Source organism: Rhineura floridana, chromosome 5 (assembly GCF_030035675.1).
Source record: "Rhineura floridana isolate rRhiFlo1 chromosome 5, rRhiFlo1.hap2, whole genome shotgun sequence".
In the NCBI taxonomy this organism is placed as follows: Eukaryota; Metazoa; Chordata; class Lepidosauria; order Squamata; family Rhineuridae; genus Rhineura; species Rhineura floridana.
Window position 1 is genome coordinate 101067424 of NC_084484.1, and position 15731 is coordinate 101083154.

General features: G+C 41.1%; 1 protein-coding gene across 5 annotated transcripts in view; it reads left to right on the top strand.

Annotated features, from left to right (window-relative positions):
- RUNX1 (RUNX family transcription factor 1) overlaps positions 1–15731 on the top strand; it is a 272128-nt gene that overhangs the window by 183035 nt on the left and 73362 nt on the right. For all 5 annotated transcript variants that reach the window (XR_009762805.1, XM_061627714.1, XM_061627717.1 and 2 more), the window contains one exon: positions 7962–8066. Coding sequence is in view for 4 of the 5 variants with exons in the window: in XM_061627714.1 (XP_061483698.1) it covers positions 7962–8066 (105 nt within the window). In the remaining variant the exon portion in view is untranslated. The remainder of the gene's footprint in view (positions 1–7961; positions 8067–15731) is intronic.

Consider the following 15731-nt stretch of genomic DNA (forward strand, 5'->3'; position numbering starts at 1 on the left):
ACATGCCATTTTCAGCATGTTTAGGCCTCTCTCCTGACACTGGTATGCATATGTGAAAGACAGAAATGCATTTTTAAATGCATTCATATAAGGTATGTTTTTGAAAAAAGATAAAAATTCAGTCAATGACTGTGCAGGAATGTGCATTTTCAACTACATCCCAAAATTCTTGGTAGTTTTTTTATTACCTGTAAGGAGATGCATTTTACCTTAAGTATAGTTTTAATCCACTTTTTGTAGTGATGTACATGTTTGGAAAAGTCTTTTAAAGACATCTTAACCTCTATTTTCCATCTGGAAATCCCTGTTTGATCACTATTAACAAGCACAGCTTCCATACTGGATTTTTCATCCTGGTCTCAGATTGTGGTCCACTGTAGCAAGACCATTTTCTTCATTGTCTCCCATCGCTAGCATCTGCTAAAACTGGCAAGGTTTGGAAGAAAGACTTGCCAATATCACTGTTAGATTTATTTATTTTTCATCAGAAGGGCATGGGTGTGTAGTTAAGTGGGGGCTTGAGCAAGTAATGCTGAAAGGAGGATGTGGAAACCGGCAGACCATACAGCACATCTCACATGGATAATCCCAGGTTCTGCCAGTGGACTGTTTGCTCTATTTCCCAATGGCAGACTTGTGTCCTAAGCATCCCTCAAAATACACAAGTTCTGTTTAACAGGATGGGATGAGAAAACATCCCCTTAGTTATCACTAGGGATGAACAGATTAGTCTGTTTCTAGTCCATGTCAGTTCTGTTTGTGTTCTTTCATAAGTCCGTTCTGTCCAGTTTCTGCATCATTCAGTAATTTTATTTTTTAAAAACTGCATGCCTGCATGCATGAATGAATAGAAATGTGATATTTCTATTAATACTAAAAAGCATATTTTTCTACAAGTTTTATCCTAAAATACGCATTTTATATGCATTCTTTAAAGCTGAGAACAGTAAAATTAAAAGAATAGCTGCATTCCAACCTGTGTGTATTTATTTATTATTTTAATTATAATTGTATTTTTATCCCATCATTCCTCCAAGGAGCTCAAAGTGGCATACATGGTTCTCCTCCTCTCCATTTTATCCTCACAACAACCCTGTGAGGTAGGTTAGTCTGAGAGGCAGTGACTGGCTGAAGGTCATCCAGTAAGCTTCATGGCCAAATGTGTATTTGAAGTCTGGTCTCCCAGGTGCTAGTCCAACACTCTAACCACTTTGCGATACTAGCTCTTAATTCACAAGAAGTGGGCCAAACAAAATCCTCCAGCATCCTCCATTATTACCCTTAAATTCTACTTCCCTGGGTTGAAAACATATTAATTAAGGATCTTCATGCCTACCTGGCATTTTCCCTCAACCTGTCATCTCCAGATCCACCTCTGATTCTAGGCAGATAAAAATGGGGTTTTTTTCTTATAAAATGCCTACCGTTGAACACCAGGAAGACATTTTGCCCCATAAAAGTAAGTTGCTGGTTTTTTCTGCATTTGCCTAGTGTAGGGTTATTCAGAGAGAGAACTGTTTCTTTCTTTGGCTTTCTTATGTCTCTGACTTCATTATCCATAATGTTAATTAACCCTTTTATTTGGAAGTTGGGGTTCCCCAGATATTTTATATAGATCAAGGATCTGTCCTAACAGCGTTCCACCTTGCTAGTGTCCAGCCTGCACACTTCAGGAATAGGGTTGCCAGGTCAGAAGCATCCCAATCCCTGAGATTTCAAGGATGGGCCCTAGTGATGTCATGGGGCAGGCCCTAGTGATGTAATTAAGCATGATATATTACACATCAACCACAGTTGCTTGGAGCATACCACTCAAACAAAAAAAAATTCTCTGTTTGGAAATTAATAGAAATCTTAACTAAATGAGGGTGTTTCCAGGCAGAGCCGGTGTCAAAGGGCAGCCAGGTTGGGCCCTGGCCAGGGGTCCCTGTAGCCCAGAGGGCCCCCTGAAGGGTCCCACCTTAGGATGGGAGGGCAACACTCCTGTTCCATGATCCACAGCAGTGTCGGCTCCCAACCCTTCTGCCACTCATGGAGAGGGAGCTCCCAGGCACCCCCACATACAGTCAGCGTGGGACTCAATAAGCCTGCCCACGCATTCCACCTGCCTCTCCTGTCCCTGTAAATGATGTGTATACTGCACATGCATGCCTACCACATGTCATCTTGGCTGGGGATTTTAATGCAAGAATAGGCCCTAATGATGTAGCTTTACATTCTTACTTTCACGTGCCCCCCCCCAGAACTGGAGATGGATCATCCCCTCCCGGTAAGACATTCTAAGGATGCCAGATGCAATTATGCTGGACTTTGTTTTATCCAGCTGATTAACAGATTAGATCTGGTGATACTGAACGGGAGAGTGGTAGGTGACTTGTGTGGAGAATTCACCTGTATCAAGCCCTTGGGGGCATCTATGATCAGTTATTTTGTTGTTTCACATAGCCTCCTAACAGGTGTACTCAGTTGTTGTGTGGGGGCAAGAGGGGATAGTGACCATCTACCCTTATTACTTTCCCTCAATTTGGGATATCAGTCACTCCATGTGACTTGTGAGCCTATGTTAAATCTAGATGTGGAACAAAGATTTTTGCGTGTTAAATGGTCCCCTAAGTTAGCGACTAATTTAACAAATTTCTTGTATTCTACTGGCTCCCTCACTTTACACGAGTCTTTACTATCCACCAAAGTGCCTGAGTCAGTTGTAGATCTGTTTCAGGAGATGATAAACTCTTTCGATACTCAACTAACTGCTGAAAGACAAAAAAGGCCACTCTCCTCCTCATATGGTTACAAATCCTGGTTTGACCAGGATTGTATTAATTTAAAGAATTCTCTTCTGGATAAATACAAATATTACAGAAGTCTAGATCTAAATTTTATCTCTGCAGATTATTTAGAGCTAAAAAAAAGTTATAAGGCCACAATAAAGCAAAAAAAGAAATTGGCTCAAAGAGAAGCGTGGCAAAACTTAGTAAGTGCCGCCAGAACAAAAGACACGTCTACATTTTGGAGACTGGTCTCTAGAGGATGCTGACCTAATTCCGTTAGTTTGGATTTCTACATCTCTCCTTGTGCGTGGGAAGCCCACTTTAGATCTATCTTCATGAAGGGACACTGCACTCCATTTTCAGATTGGGAGGTTATTAATACTCTCCCAATTTGGCCCCCAGTGTCAATCTCTGAAACCACCACTCTTCTCAACAACCTCAAATTGGGCAAGGCACCAGGGGGTTATAATATCCCCCCGGAACTTTTAAAGGATAATATAGAATGGTGGGCGCCAATCTTAGCTGCCCTATTTACTTCTATCGATCAAACAGGGTACATCCTGGAGGACTGGAGACTAGCAATTATAATCCCTATTTTTAAAAAAGGGAACAGAACTGACCCGGCAAATTATCACCCGATCAGTCTGCTGAACATCATTAGCCAACTGTATGCATCTCATCTTCTGGAGAAATTAACAGATTGGATGGAGGCCGAAAACACTTTAGTGGACGAACAAGCTGGATTTAGAACTGGCCGTTCCACAATAGATCAGTGTTTGGTGCTACAACACTTGGTGGACAAGTATTCTTCAAGACCCAGGGGATCCCTCTATGCTGCATTTATAGATTTCAAGGCAGTCTTCAACCTGATCCCCAGGGATAGGCTATGGAGAAAATTAAGGGAGTCCAATATCGACAAACGTCTTCTAATTCTTATCCGCACTTTATATGAAAACACCTATCTGAAGGTGAGATGCAATCACGATGGCCATCTAACCGCGTTGGTTCCAACTATCAACGGAGTCAAACAGGGATGCGTACTTGCCCCCACTCTTTTTAATTTTTATATTAACTCTTTAATTGCCTCCATAACAACTGTAAATTCTCACCCCCCTAAATTGGCCAATAGATCTTTATCTGCCCTACTTTATGCTGATGACGCCGTTCTTCTATCTTTAACTCCTGTGGGTCTTCGGCGTCTTCTGGGAGCATTATCTGCTTATTGTAAGGAGGAAAAACTTGAAGTTAACTACGATAAATCTAAAATCTTGGTCTTTACCCGCAGAAGGCCCAACTATGATTGGCAGTTAAATGGACACCAAATCAAACAGGTCCCGGCCTTTAGATATTTGGGAATATTGTTCCATTCTACCGGATCATGGCCTCTGCACATGAACTACGCAGCTGAAAATGCAATTAGAAGTGCAAATGCAGTACTTACCTTTTTCTTTTCTAAAGGTGGGCAGTACATTCCCTCGGCCCTACAGGTATTTAATGCTAAGGTTCTTCCCCAATTGCTGTACGGCGCCCAGCTTTGTATACAGGGTAATTCTGTATTTGAGAGTATTCAATCCAAATTCTCCAGAAGTATTCTCGGTGTTCCTAAGTGTGTCCCTAACGTGATGCTACTCCTGGAGCTAGGGACACTTCTGGTAGAAACGTGTGCGTGGATCCATAGATTTAATCTGTGGCTGAAACTGTTGTTTGCTCCCCTAGGGCTTGCCCCACTAATTTTGATCGACGCTTTCCAATCACGCTGGCAAATCGCTGTAATTAAAAAATTGCATTTGATAGGCCTATCGCAGCCAGTGGTGATAGGCCTGGGCTATTACAAGGCCAAGGAAGCCATACGCCAACGTCTTTATGACATCGAGTAACAAAATAATCTGAGCTGTGTGGCTGCATACTCATCCTACTGGCTTAGTGTGAGATCTTTAGTGCCTGCGGATTATTTAACTAAACTGAGCATTTATTAAGTATAGGATATCATTCACACTGGCACGTTTCAACGTACTTCCTTCAGCACTTCTGGAAGGAAGGTATAAGAAAATCCCTTTTCTTGATCGGGTGTGCCTCTGTGAGGAGGACGCAGTGGAAACTATTGAGCATGTTTCACTCCAGTGCCCGCTGTTTTCTGATCTTCGTGATCTCTTTATTGCCCCTTGTTTGACCAAAACGCCGAGAGCCTTAGACACACTACACACTCGCAGTTTACTCGAGGACAAATGTCATGAGGTTACAGAACTGGTAGCGAAATTTTGCACAGCCGCTATTGCTCGCCGGAAGGTTTTAGTTAAAGATTTTAAAACTTCTTTTTAACTTACTGATGAGTCAGTTTTTATTCTGTAAACATCAATTATATGCGAATTGTTTTGTGCTGTTTCTGCTGGTCTATGACCAAAATAAGCAATTCATTCATTCATTCATTCATTCATTCACATGCATGCCTACCATTAACCAAGATGGCGGTAGAGACTTCCTTAAAGGGCTGACGCCCCCACTGCCATCTTGGTTGATAGTAGGAATGCACGCACAGTGCACACGTCATTCACAGGGACAGGAGAGGTAGGCTTATTAGCTCTGTGCCACCTTTATGGGGGGTTGGGGTACTGCACTGCAGGTCTGGGACAGGCTGGTGCCCAAGGGCCCAGTCATGCCTGCCACTGGCCCTGTTTCCAGCTCCAGATCAAGTGAGAGAATCATTCTTTCTAACCTGTTTAGAGACCCTAGGTAAGGAACATTTAATCTAGCCTACTTGCTTCTGGCAATAAGGGTTTAAGTGCCCTCAGGCCAGGCCAGTCACCAGAAGGCAATTGTAGGAAGAAAGCCTAGTGTTGTGGAGATGTTAAATGGGAACATGCAGGAGTAAAGATGGATGCCCCTGAAGGCTGTAATTCTAAACTTACTAAGGACCTAAGCCCCATAGAACTCAACAGGACTTACATCTGAGTAGATATTGTTAGGATTGTGCTGTTTGTAAGGCTTAAGTAGGGATCCTCTGCAAATATATCCATATCAAAGCAGGGTTGGCAGCCCCCTGCCTGGAATGCCCTGCCTGCCTTTTAACATGGCTGCTCCAAACTTCTTCACAGACTTGACCCTTCACTGCAGAGAGAGGTTTGAGAAATGAGTTTTTGTGTGCTATGTCTTTGGTTACCTAGCAGATGCAACATGTTGATTTCCCTGACCACAACATACCTAGGCCAAAGCTGGGGTAGGGGGCAGTGGCAGCAAAGACACCCAGCAGCTATAGGATAGACCCCTCCAGGTGGAATGAATATTTATTTTGCTCAGTGAGTAGGTCAACTCCAAATTTTATTATTGCAAAATACTTTGGGGTTGGATTCAGACATATTTAGAGTAGACCCAATGGAACCAGTGGATGTCAGTAATGTCCACCTTAAGTCCCATTGAGTTCAGTGGGGCTATTCATACTGTGCTAGAACTCCATTCATACACAGCATTGTTATCATCAAATCTAAACATTGGTTAGCAATGCGGTAATATTTAAACAGCAAATTAAAAGCGTTTTTAAAAAATAAAAAGACTATCAAACAGAATTTGATGTAAGGCACAAGTGACACGTGTAGGTGTGTGGCTTTGTGGTCTTGTGGTTTATTTAGCATGTGGTTTACAGGTAGTCTTCTGTAAACATGAAAAAGGTATGCTAAGGATCTTCCTGGATTTGCTGTGTTATATCATAACCACAAATAAACACCATCCAAATCAGTTTTCTGTGTATGGACTCCAACTGGTGTCCTGCATCTCACTGAAGGGCTTTGAACCAGGCAGCACCCAGCATTCTGGAAAATTGCTTCCAGAGATTTGGGGGACCCTCCAGAACAGGGTGGAAGGTGGTATGCGGAACTACTCTCCCTTTAATGTAGGTGTTTGCTGGATCAAGGGCCTTCCTTCAATAAGCACAAGGGCAACAGTTGGCTTCCACAATATATTATTTTAAATCAAAGCTTTATATCTAAATTATTGTTTGTTAATGAAACATTTCCCTTTTACCATGGCAAATAAGGGGACCCTGACTCACTGGAGCAAATCACTGAAAAAGCCCAAAGCAAACATTATGGCAGAAACTGAGACATCTATTTCATTTCATTTCATTTTTTCAAGCATGTTTGAATTTATGTTAAAATTATTTATTGTATTTTATTTATTTATAAAAAAATTAAACTTTGCCTAATTTTCAAAGATACTCAAGGTGACTTAAAATCAAGAACAAAAACAACAATACAATATGTGGTTCCCCATTAAAATCAAAACCAAACCTCCATAACAAAACCAGAACAGCCATTGAAACTAAAACACCAAAGGAAAACTAGCAGAAGCCTTTCTTTCTAAAAAGTCTTTCAAAAACAGCCACATGTTTTGACCAGCCACCTAAAACACGTGACAGGCCTGGTGAACTTCACTTGGCAAGGCTTTCCAAGAGGTAGACACCACTTGGTGCTAGGGGTGGGAGAGAAATTTGATCACCTTTGAAGCTGAATTTATAAAATTTGCACTTTCCAAAACAATATGAAAACTGCAACACAACCATCCTTTGACATTTGCACTTATTTGAATTTTGCAATGTGCTTCTCCAGCCAAGCAGAGTTTACAGAAATGCATATATTAGGGGAAAGTGTATATTAATATATTAATGAAAATGACATACAAAATCTATTATAATAACAAAAATGTGTACATTAGTCAAAACTACATATGAAAATGTGTTTATTAGGATAAATTCACACTAAAATGCTGAAGAATTTGCATGAGGATTTTTAAATTAAAAAATTGCACATAGCTGCAGAAATGTGCAGAATGTTACGAGTAGACTGTATCATTACTGAATTTGTTTTTCTGTTACTGTTTACGTTTGTATATCTGTTTTATGATACTCTTTTGTTCTTTTTATGATGTATTTTTTTGAAATATTAAGTGGTTTAAAATGCTTTTAAATCAATCATTCAGATAGTTCCAGCAGTTCTATCCTATGTAAGTAGCACTCTGCTTAATCTGATTCTGATTAGTCACCTGTTAATTTGAATGTTCTTTTGAACTTTCATGTCAGTAGAGTTAAGCTGAATATGTTCTTTGACTCCTTAAAGAGTTTTAATGCTTTTAAAGACTATTAAAGATCAGAGATGGTTAATATACATCAGGTATAAAAGTAAATGTACTTTCCTTTTTTAGGGAAGAGCTTCACTTTGACCATCACAGTTTTCACAAATCCTCCACAAGTAGCCACGTATCACAGAGCCATCAAGATAACGGTGGATGGACCTCGAGAGCCAAGAAGTAAGTATTCAGATAACACAAAGTCCTAAACTCAAGTCACAAAACTAGACTGGCAGTTCTTCATTCTGTTCTATTTGATAGATTTTGGAACAGGCATTAAAATCAAGCTTGCTAAGGATGCAATCCTATACACACAGGGTGGGGAACTTCAAGTCAATTTTGGCCCTCCAAGACTTTCTATCTGATCCTTGGGACTTTCCCCATATTACACCACCTCCCCAGGTACACCTCTCTCCCAGGCTATACCCTTCAATTGCCCAACTTTGCACTATCCTTGAGTGCTTTTGCCTGGGTGGAATGTGTCCTTGAAGTCTGGCAATGCCTTTTGATGGATGAAGGACAGAGAACTATCTGTAGAAATTAGCCTACTGTACAAAAATAAAATTTACATTTGTTGCTCCACCCAGTTTTGCTACTGGCCCCACCCACCACTGGCATGTGACCTCTGGAAGATAGACCAGAAGAGAATGTGGCCTTCAGGCTGAAAAAAATTCACCATCCATGCTATACACACTTATTTGGCAGTTTGCACTCAATGAGTCTTATTTCTGAGTGAACATTTATGGAATTGCACTGTTAAATCTGTTTGGCTGCATTTTGAGTGGTAAGCGGCGGTAACGCAGCCGAAGCTCTGCTCACGGCCAGAGTTCGATTCCAACGGAAGGAGGAAGTCGAATCTCCAGTTAAAAAGGTAGAGGTCCACTCAGCCTTCCATCCATCCGTGGTCGGTAAAATGAGTACCCGGCATATGCCGGGGGGTAAAGAAAGGCCGGGGATGGAACTGGCAATCCCACCCCATATATACGGTCTGCCTAGTAAACATCGCAAGACGGCACCCTAAGAGTCGGAAATGACTCGCACTACAAGTGCGGGGACACCTTTACCTTTCTTATAGGTTTGGGGAAATCAATTTGTTAGGAAGTCACACTGTTTTAAACCACACTTGCATTGTGGGGTTGGGGGGCTCCCTAGAGGTCTGGTTTACAGGGCTGTACGCCTTCCACTTTAAGAAAATGAACAAGTATAGTATCTGCAAAAATTGACAAAGGATACGGGATTACACGCACGCACACACACCATGCACCTTATTCAGCATTTCCTGCTCACTTTGCCTTTCAGCTATTCATAGGAATTTTAATTTTAGAAACAAAATAGCCCTGTTCAGGCTTTTTTTTTCTTCCCCTCAAAGCTGGCAGGCAGAACAGAAGTGAAAGGAGTGGGGGAGTCAGAAAGATGACAACCAGTTGCTCTTGTATGCAGCTTCTTGTATCTCATGCTAGTTTCCAGCTTAAGAAAAACAGGAATTGTTGAAGGCAACACTTCATGCAAACAGATGGAATTTATTCCACTGAGGCACAGATTTTCACAGTCATGCCTGCCAATTTTTTCATTTTTAACAATTAAGAATGAGTAAATAATAAATGGTATCTCCAGGGATAAATTCAGAAAATTCACATAAGCACAGTGTTTGTAGGAGGGAAACCCCCTTCCCTAAAGCCACCCCACTGCTGAGCTTAGGCAGTATGTTCCCTTATTATTGCCCAAGGCAATAATTAGCCTCAGTGTAGAATATTCATATTTCTATTGAAACATCCTCTTGTAAGTTGAGGTTTGTGGTTTTCTTCTTTCATTCCCCCCTTACATTTGGCAGAAGCTGTGAAGCTGTAGCTGAAGAGAAGTCAAACTGGGAAGAGCAAAGAAACATGCAGGCATGGGAGGGAGAGCATGGCAATTTAATTTGGAGTTAATTTATGGAGTTCCAAATTAATTCTGCACATAAAAAAAACCCTCCTTGTGAAATCTTTGGAGTCACTAATATTGATACAGCACTGTAAATGACTGTATTTAGTTAGTTATTTATACCCCGCCTTTCTTTTCATGAAACTTTAATCAACTTATGAAGATATTATATATAATGTTGGTTGTCACTTATGTTTTTATTAGCTTGTTTTCCCAGCTTCAGGCTGATAGAAATCACCATGCCTTTCTTTTCACGCATTGTTTCCATGTAAGTGTATATTTGCATTTGCAATATACAACTGTTGCCAAATAATTACATGGAATCTAAAGGATTTTTAAAATGCAACATTGTATTTTCCAAGCAAAAGACCATGATATTGAGTTACTTTAAACATGCAGTTCCCTGCCTCGCCCATGCTAGTGCTTAAAAAATGACAACACACACACAGAGAATATGTGTAGTGTGTGGCTGCAGGGGTGTCATCTGTATCTATTGGTTGGTACCCACAACATCATTTAAGATGAGCTATAAATCTGCCCTCATAATCTCTAATTTCCTGTCTTCTTTCCAGTGCTGGATCACATATTCATGCCCTTGTGGGAGTATCTCCCTCCTGCTGTCTGCAAACTCTCCTTGCAACAGCAGTGGCAACAGTTAAATATATATTAATTACTGGGCAAGGGGTGAGTAACCTGTTGTTTCCACAGCTTCAGCTATGGACACATCACATACCTCATTAGGTAGCTGTTGTGTCTTCTTGGAGGAAAGGCAGAGGGATAGGAGCAGCAGTATTCTTTCTCTATTACAGAGCTGGTCCACTCCAGTCTGACTAGAGAGCTTCTTGAACCTCTTAAACTTTCCTTAGCGTAACCATCCTGCTTGCAGAAGGCTATACATAGCGTTAGGACTGGATCTTTGGGGCAGTAAGTGATGAACTAGGCCTGGCAGCCCTCATATAGTATTAAGAAAAGAGCACCTGCTTTCGGTGTTGTCTGGAAATGCACACTCTGTGGTAACTTTCATGCACACACCTTCCTTTTGTGATAAACCAACTAGAACTACCACCTGAAGTCATTACCTTAAAATCCAAGAATGCCACAGGAGCAACATTAATAACAAGGGTCTAAAGATGAGGAATCCCAAAAAAGCATGGGGTCTCAAAGAGTGGCTCTGCATCCTAGTAATAGCTTGGAATTATTGGGTTGGATCCCAGACTATTTACACTTTACTCCCATTTAAATCATGGCAACTTGTTCCATTGATTTGAATGAGACTGAAGCATGACTTAGTCTGGATTCTCCAGTTACTACTAACGATGATGATGATGATGATGATAAGAACATGTTTTCTGCCTGATTCTAGAAGCATTTACACATTCTGTATCAGCTGTAGTAGAACTATTGGGAGAGATGATTGGAGAAACACTGTAAAATGACATCCCTTCTGGGCCCATGTTATGCTAGCAGATTAGCTCAGCTGCCTTCTTGTCAAACTGAGTTTTGTGCTAGTAAAAATGTTATCATGTATTAAAGATATTAAATGTAGTAAATCTGTAGTCTTATTAAATAAATGTGACACCCCCCCCCAAAAAAACCCCACAACTGCATAGTTTTTAGAAAGTACTTGAGCTTTAAAATATTTGGTATAGAAAGATTGAAGGGGCACTGAGAATTACTAATGTTATTCTAAAATCACTAGTAGTTCTCTAATTACAGCCTCTTTTGTTTCCACAGTGAAACACATCTAAATATAGAACTATGTAAAAGAAGATAAGGATCTTTCTTTATGGTTTTTAAAAGGCACATTTAATTTATAGTATCTTTATTTTCCATTGCAGAGGTATATGAAACTTGCATTCATTGCATATATTCTGGCAGAGAGATTGCCAGACTGACTTGAAAGGTTATTTTCCATGGTGGTGAGTTTATGAATCACAAACCAAAGTTGCTTTTCTATGATCTAATTCTTTGAAGAAAATCATTAGCTAGATCAAGAAATGTAGTAGATGTACAAGGAGTCTTAAATTAGCTACTTCCCCAAGGCTATTCCAGTTATTGTATTTCTCAAAGAACAAAAATGCATTTTCCTCTTTTGATTGCATGTTTACTTGTTTCTCTGCTTTTTGAGGATAAGGCTATCAATAGCTGCTAGTCATGAAGGCTGTGTACTATGTCCAGGATCAGAAGCAATATATCTTTGAATACCAGTTGCTGAGGATCATTAGTGGGAGAGTACTGTTGCACTCAATGTCCTGCTTGTGGGTTACCCATAGGCTTCTGGTTGGCCATTGCAGAAACAGAATGATGGACTAGATAAGACTTTGGTTTGATTCAGAAAGGCTCTTACACTCTTATTGTTTTAATCTCTACAATTCTAAATCTATCTACCATGATGCATTACATTTCTTCATGGAAACTGAGCCCTGAACAAATTTCCACTCACAGATCTGTTCCTGCTGGGCATGCAAAAGGTAGTTGTGGGGAAGAAATTGTGTATCCAGCAGCTGCAGCTGCTGCTGCTGCTATGCACACACATATAGTGTGCTGAACTAATTATCAGTTTATTATTTATTTATTTATTTATTTATTACATTTATATACCGCCCCATAGCTGAAGCTCTCTGGGCGGTTTACAGCAATTAAAAACATAAAAACAAATATACAAATTTTAAAACACAAAAAACAATTTAAAAACACAATTTTAAAAAATTTAAAAAGAATTTAAAAACACATGCTAAAATGTCTGGGAGAAGAGGAAAGTCTTGACCTGGTGCCAAAAAGATAACAGTGTTGGCACCAGGTGCACCTCATCAGTGAGGTCATTCCATAATTTGGGGGCCACCACTGAGAAGGCCCTCTTCCTTGTTGCCAGACTCCCAGTTTCCCTCTGAGTAGGCACCTGGAGGTGGGCCTTAGATGTTGAGCATAGTGTACAGGTAGGTTCATGTCAGGAGAGGCGTTCCATCAGGTATTGTGATCCTAAGACGTGTAAGGCTTTATAGGTTAAAACCAGCACCTTGAATCAAGCTTGGAAACATACAGGCAGCCAGTGCAAGTGGGCCAGAATTGGTTTTATATGTTCAAACTGTCTGGTCCCTGTTACCAATCTGGCCACTGCATTTTGCACAAGCTGCAGCTTCCAAACCATCTTCAAAGGCAGCCCCACGTAGAACGCATTGCAGTAATCTAACTTGGAGATTACCAGAGCATGGACAACTGAAGCCAGGTTATCCCTGTCCAGATATCAGTTGTGTAGACTTTTTTTTGGTGGCATGGGAGAAAGTGAAACTATGTGAATCACTGCCAACAGTGATCTGAACTGACAGCATTGATTGCTTGTTTGCCAAGGAGAAGAGTCCTTTCTCAATTACTATTTTTTTTAATTGATAGAGCATCCTGTCCCAAGGCAGGAGGTAGCAAAGTACAAAGCAATAAGATAGATCTATGTGTCAGCGAGCTTGTCATCAAATGCTTTAATAATATTTACATCTTTCTTGGAAGTATATGGTATTTGGAGGTTATTCCAATGTAGATATATATATAATTTTAGATGAAAACTGTAGCAGAAATATACGGAAAATGAAATATTGACGTTTCCTTATAATTTATGAAGGAGACAAGGTATCAGGGCTGGCACCAGAGGGCAGCCAGATTTGGCCCTGGCTCCTTAGGGTTGAAGGGCAGTGCTTCCATTCCACGATCCCTGGCAGCATCTGGTCCCAACCCTGCCATGGATCGCAAACAGGAAGCTCCTAAGCAACCCCCCAGTACAGACAGTGTGGGCTTCAATAAGCCTGCCCACACTCCCCATCTACCTCACCAGTCCCTGAGAATGCCATGCACCTACCTCATCTCGTATTAGGTCACATGAATGATGAGTGCATAGTGTGCATGCTGGCCATCAACCAAGATGGAGGCGGGGGCTTCCCTTAGGGGCTAACACCCCTGCTGCCATCTTGGTTGATGACTGGCATGCATGCTGTGCACGCACGTCATTCATGTGACACAACACAAGATGAAGCAGATAGAATGTGTGGGCAGGCACTGCGGGCCCAGGACAGGCTGATGTCCAAGGGCCCAGTCATGCCTGGCACCAGCCCTGCAAAGTATCGTAACCTCCTTCATCCTTGTGCACTTAGCTGTACAGCATAGTCTTTTCCAACATGGTGCCCTCTGGATGTTTTGGACTACAACTCCCACCAGCCCCATTCCACACATCTGGAGGGCACCAAAATTGGGATGTCTAGCATAGCACTATTCCATATTCAATCCCATGTTGGAAACACAGAAGGTGGACACTTATACCTAAAAGCTAAAAGCTCTTGTGTCAATTTCTTCCCACTTTTCCAATATTTGTCCACTAATGAAAACCATAGATCCATGCATAGTGGGATGAGTAGGAGAAAATTATGTTGTTCTGTAAAGAAAAGTTAAATGTTGCAAATGGGAAGGCACAATGGCTCTCGGCTGGTATGTTTTTTCTTCAGACCATGTTTTATTTTATGTCAGAATTCAGTTGTTACAGTTTCCTCATCTACCATCTATGTCCCCACACACATACACATCTTATTACTTTTCTGATGTAAATGTTGAGGGTGGCTAGAAGAATAAACTGGCCTGCCGATGTTGGTGGACTACAGCTCCCATCATCCCTGACCACTGGCTAGGCTGGTTGGGGCTGAAGGGAACTGTAGTCCAGTGACATCTGGAGAGCTACAGGTTCCCCATCCTTGCCATAGAGAACCACATGTTGCAAGGGAGTGGTGTGTTTAAGAAATGTCTCATTCCTTCCTGAACATTTGTTAAGAAAACCAAAAAAAATGGCAGTGCTGTAAATTTTAATTATGGATACCGTTTGGATACCCTTTTGTTCCACTACATATGCTAGGTCTAAAATATAGCAAAGGAATAGCTTAGGCTTCAGAGAGGCACTTTTCATTGTCTCTGTGCACTGCAATTCACCACAAAGCTTTTTGAACTTTTAAATAAGTGTCACATCCAGAGTGTGCTCACCACTGGGAAGCTTCTTTAGTCCTTTCCCGAAATTGCTCCTCCCATTTTGAGTAGGTTGCTGTAACACCACAGAATGGAAAGAGTGTCTCTCTCTGTTCTCAATGCTTCCCTTGCTGGCAGCCAGTGATTAAACAGCCTGGCTGAAATACAGGAACCGGAGACAAAGAAACGTTGTGGTAGTAAATGGGTGAGGGTTCTAGCAGGTGGGGGGAAAGAAGAGAAGGTGTAAGATTACGAAATTTCGATTGCTGTTAGAGAGGACATACTTGTGTCACCTTAATGGTCAGCTTTTGCCTCTCTATTTGCATCCCCCCCTTCATGGTAGCAGATGGGAGTGGAAGTGGAAAGGCTGCTTAGAGCTTTATAAGACATCAACAGCACTCTGAATTCAGCTCAGAAAGGCTAATCTCACAGGTTCCTAAGACAAACTGGTCAGAAACTGTAAAATAGTGTTTTTGCACTGACAAAATGAAACATACAAATGCCAGCTAAATAGAAAAGCGCATGACTTTTTGACCTACACACACACAAATGTATATGGCATCCTGGGCTAGTCGTTGTTACCTGCTTTTCGATCTAGCCACCGACAGTTTTGGTTGACCACACCACTCCACTGTTGAAAGTTAATATTGTTTGACTTATCCTGTGCTGTTCACATCAAGCCAAAGAAAACAAGGAGAAGAATAACCTGCCTGTGTGCACTTTGGAAACTTCTCAAACACACTGCTTTTAAAATGCTATACAGTAGCTTACTATATCTCTTTGCAAGCTGCAAAGAAAAAGAAGGAAGCAAACATCATAACATGCATAAGACTCAGCAGAACCATTAAGGACATAAGACTGTGCAGTGAACTGGAGTCCTGCTTATATGAAACAAAGTGTTGGCACAATGGAGAGACTGTTAAGGAAGTT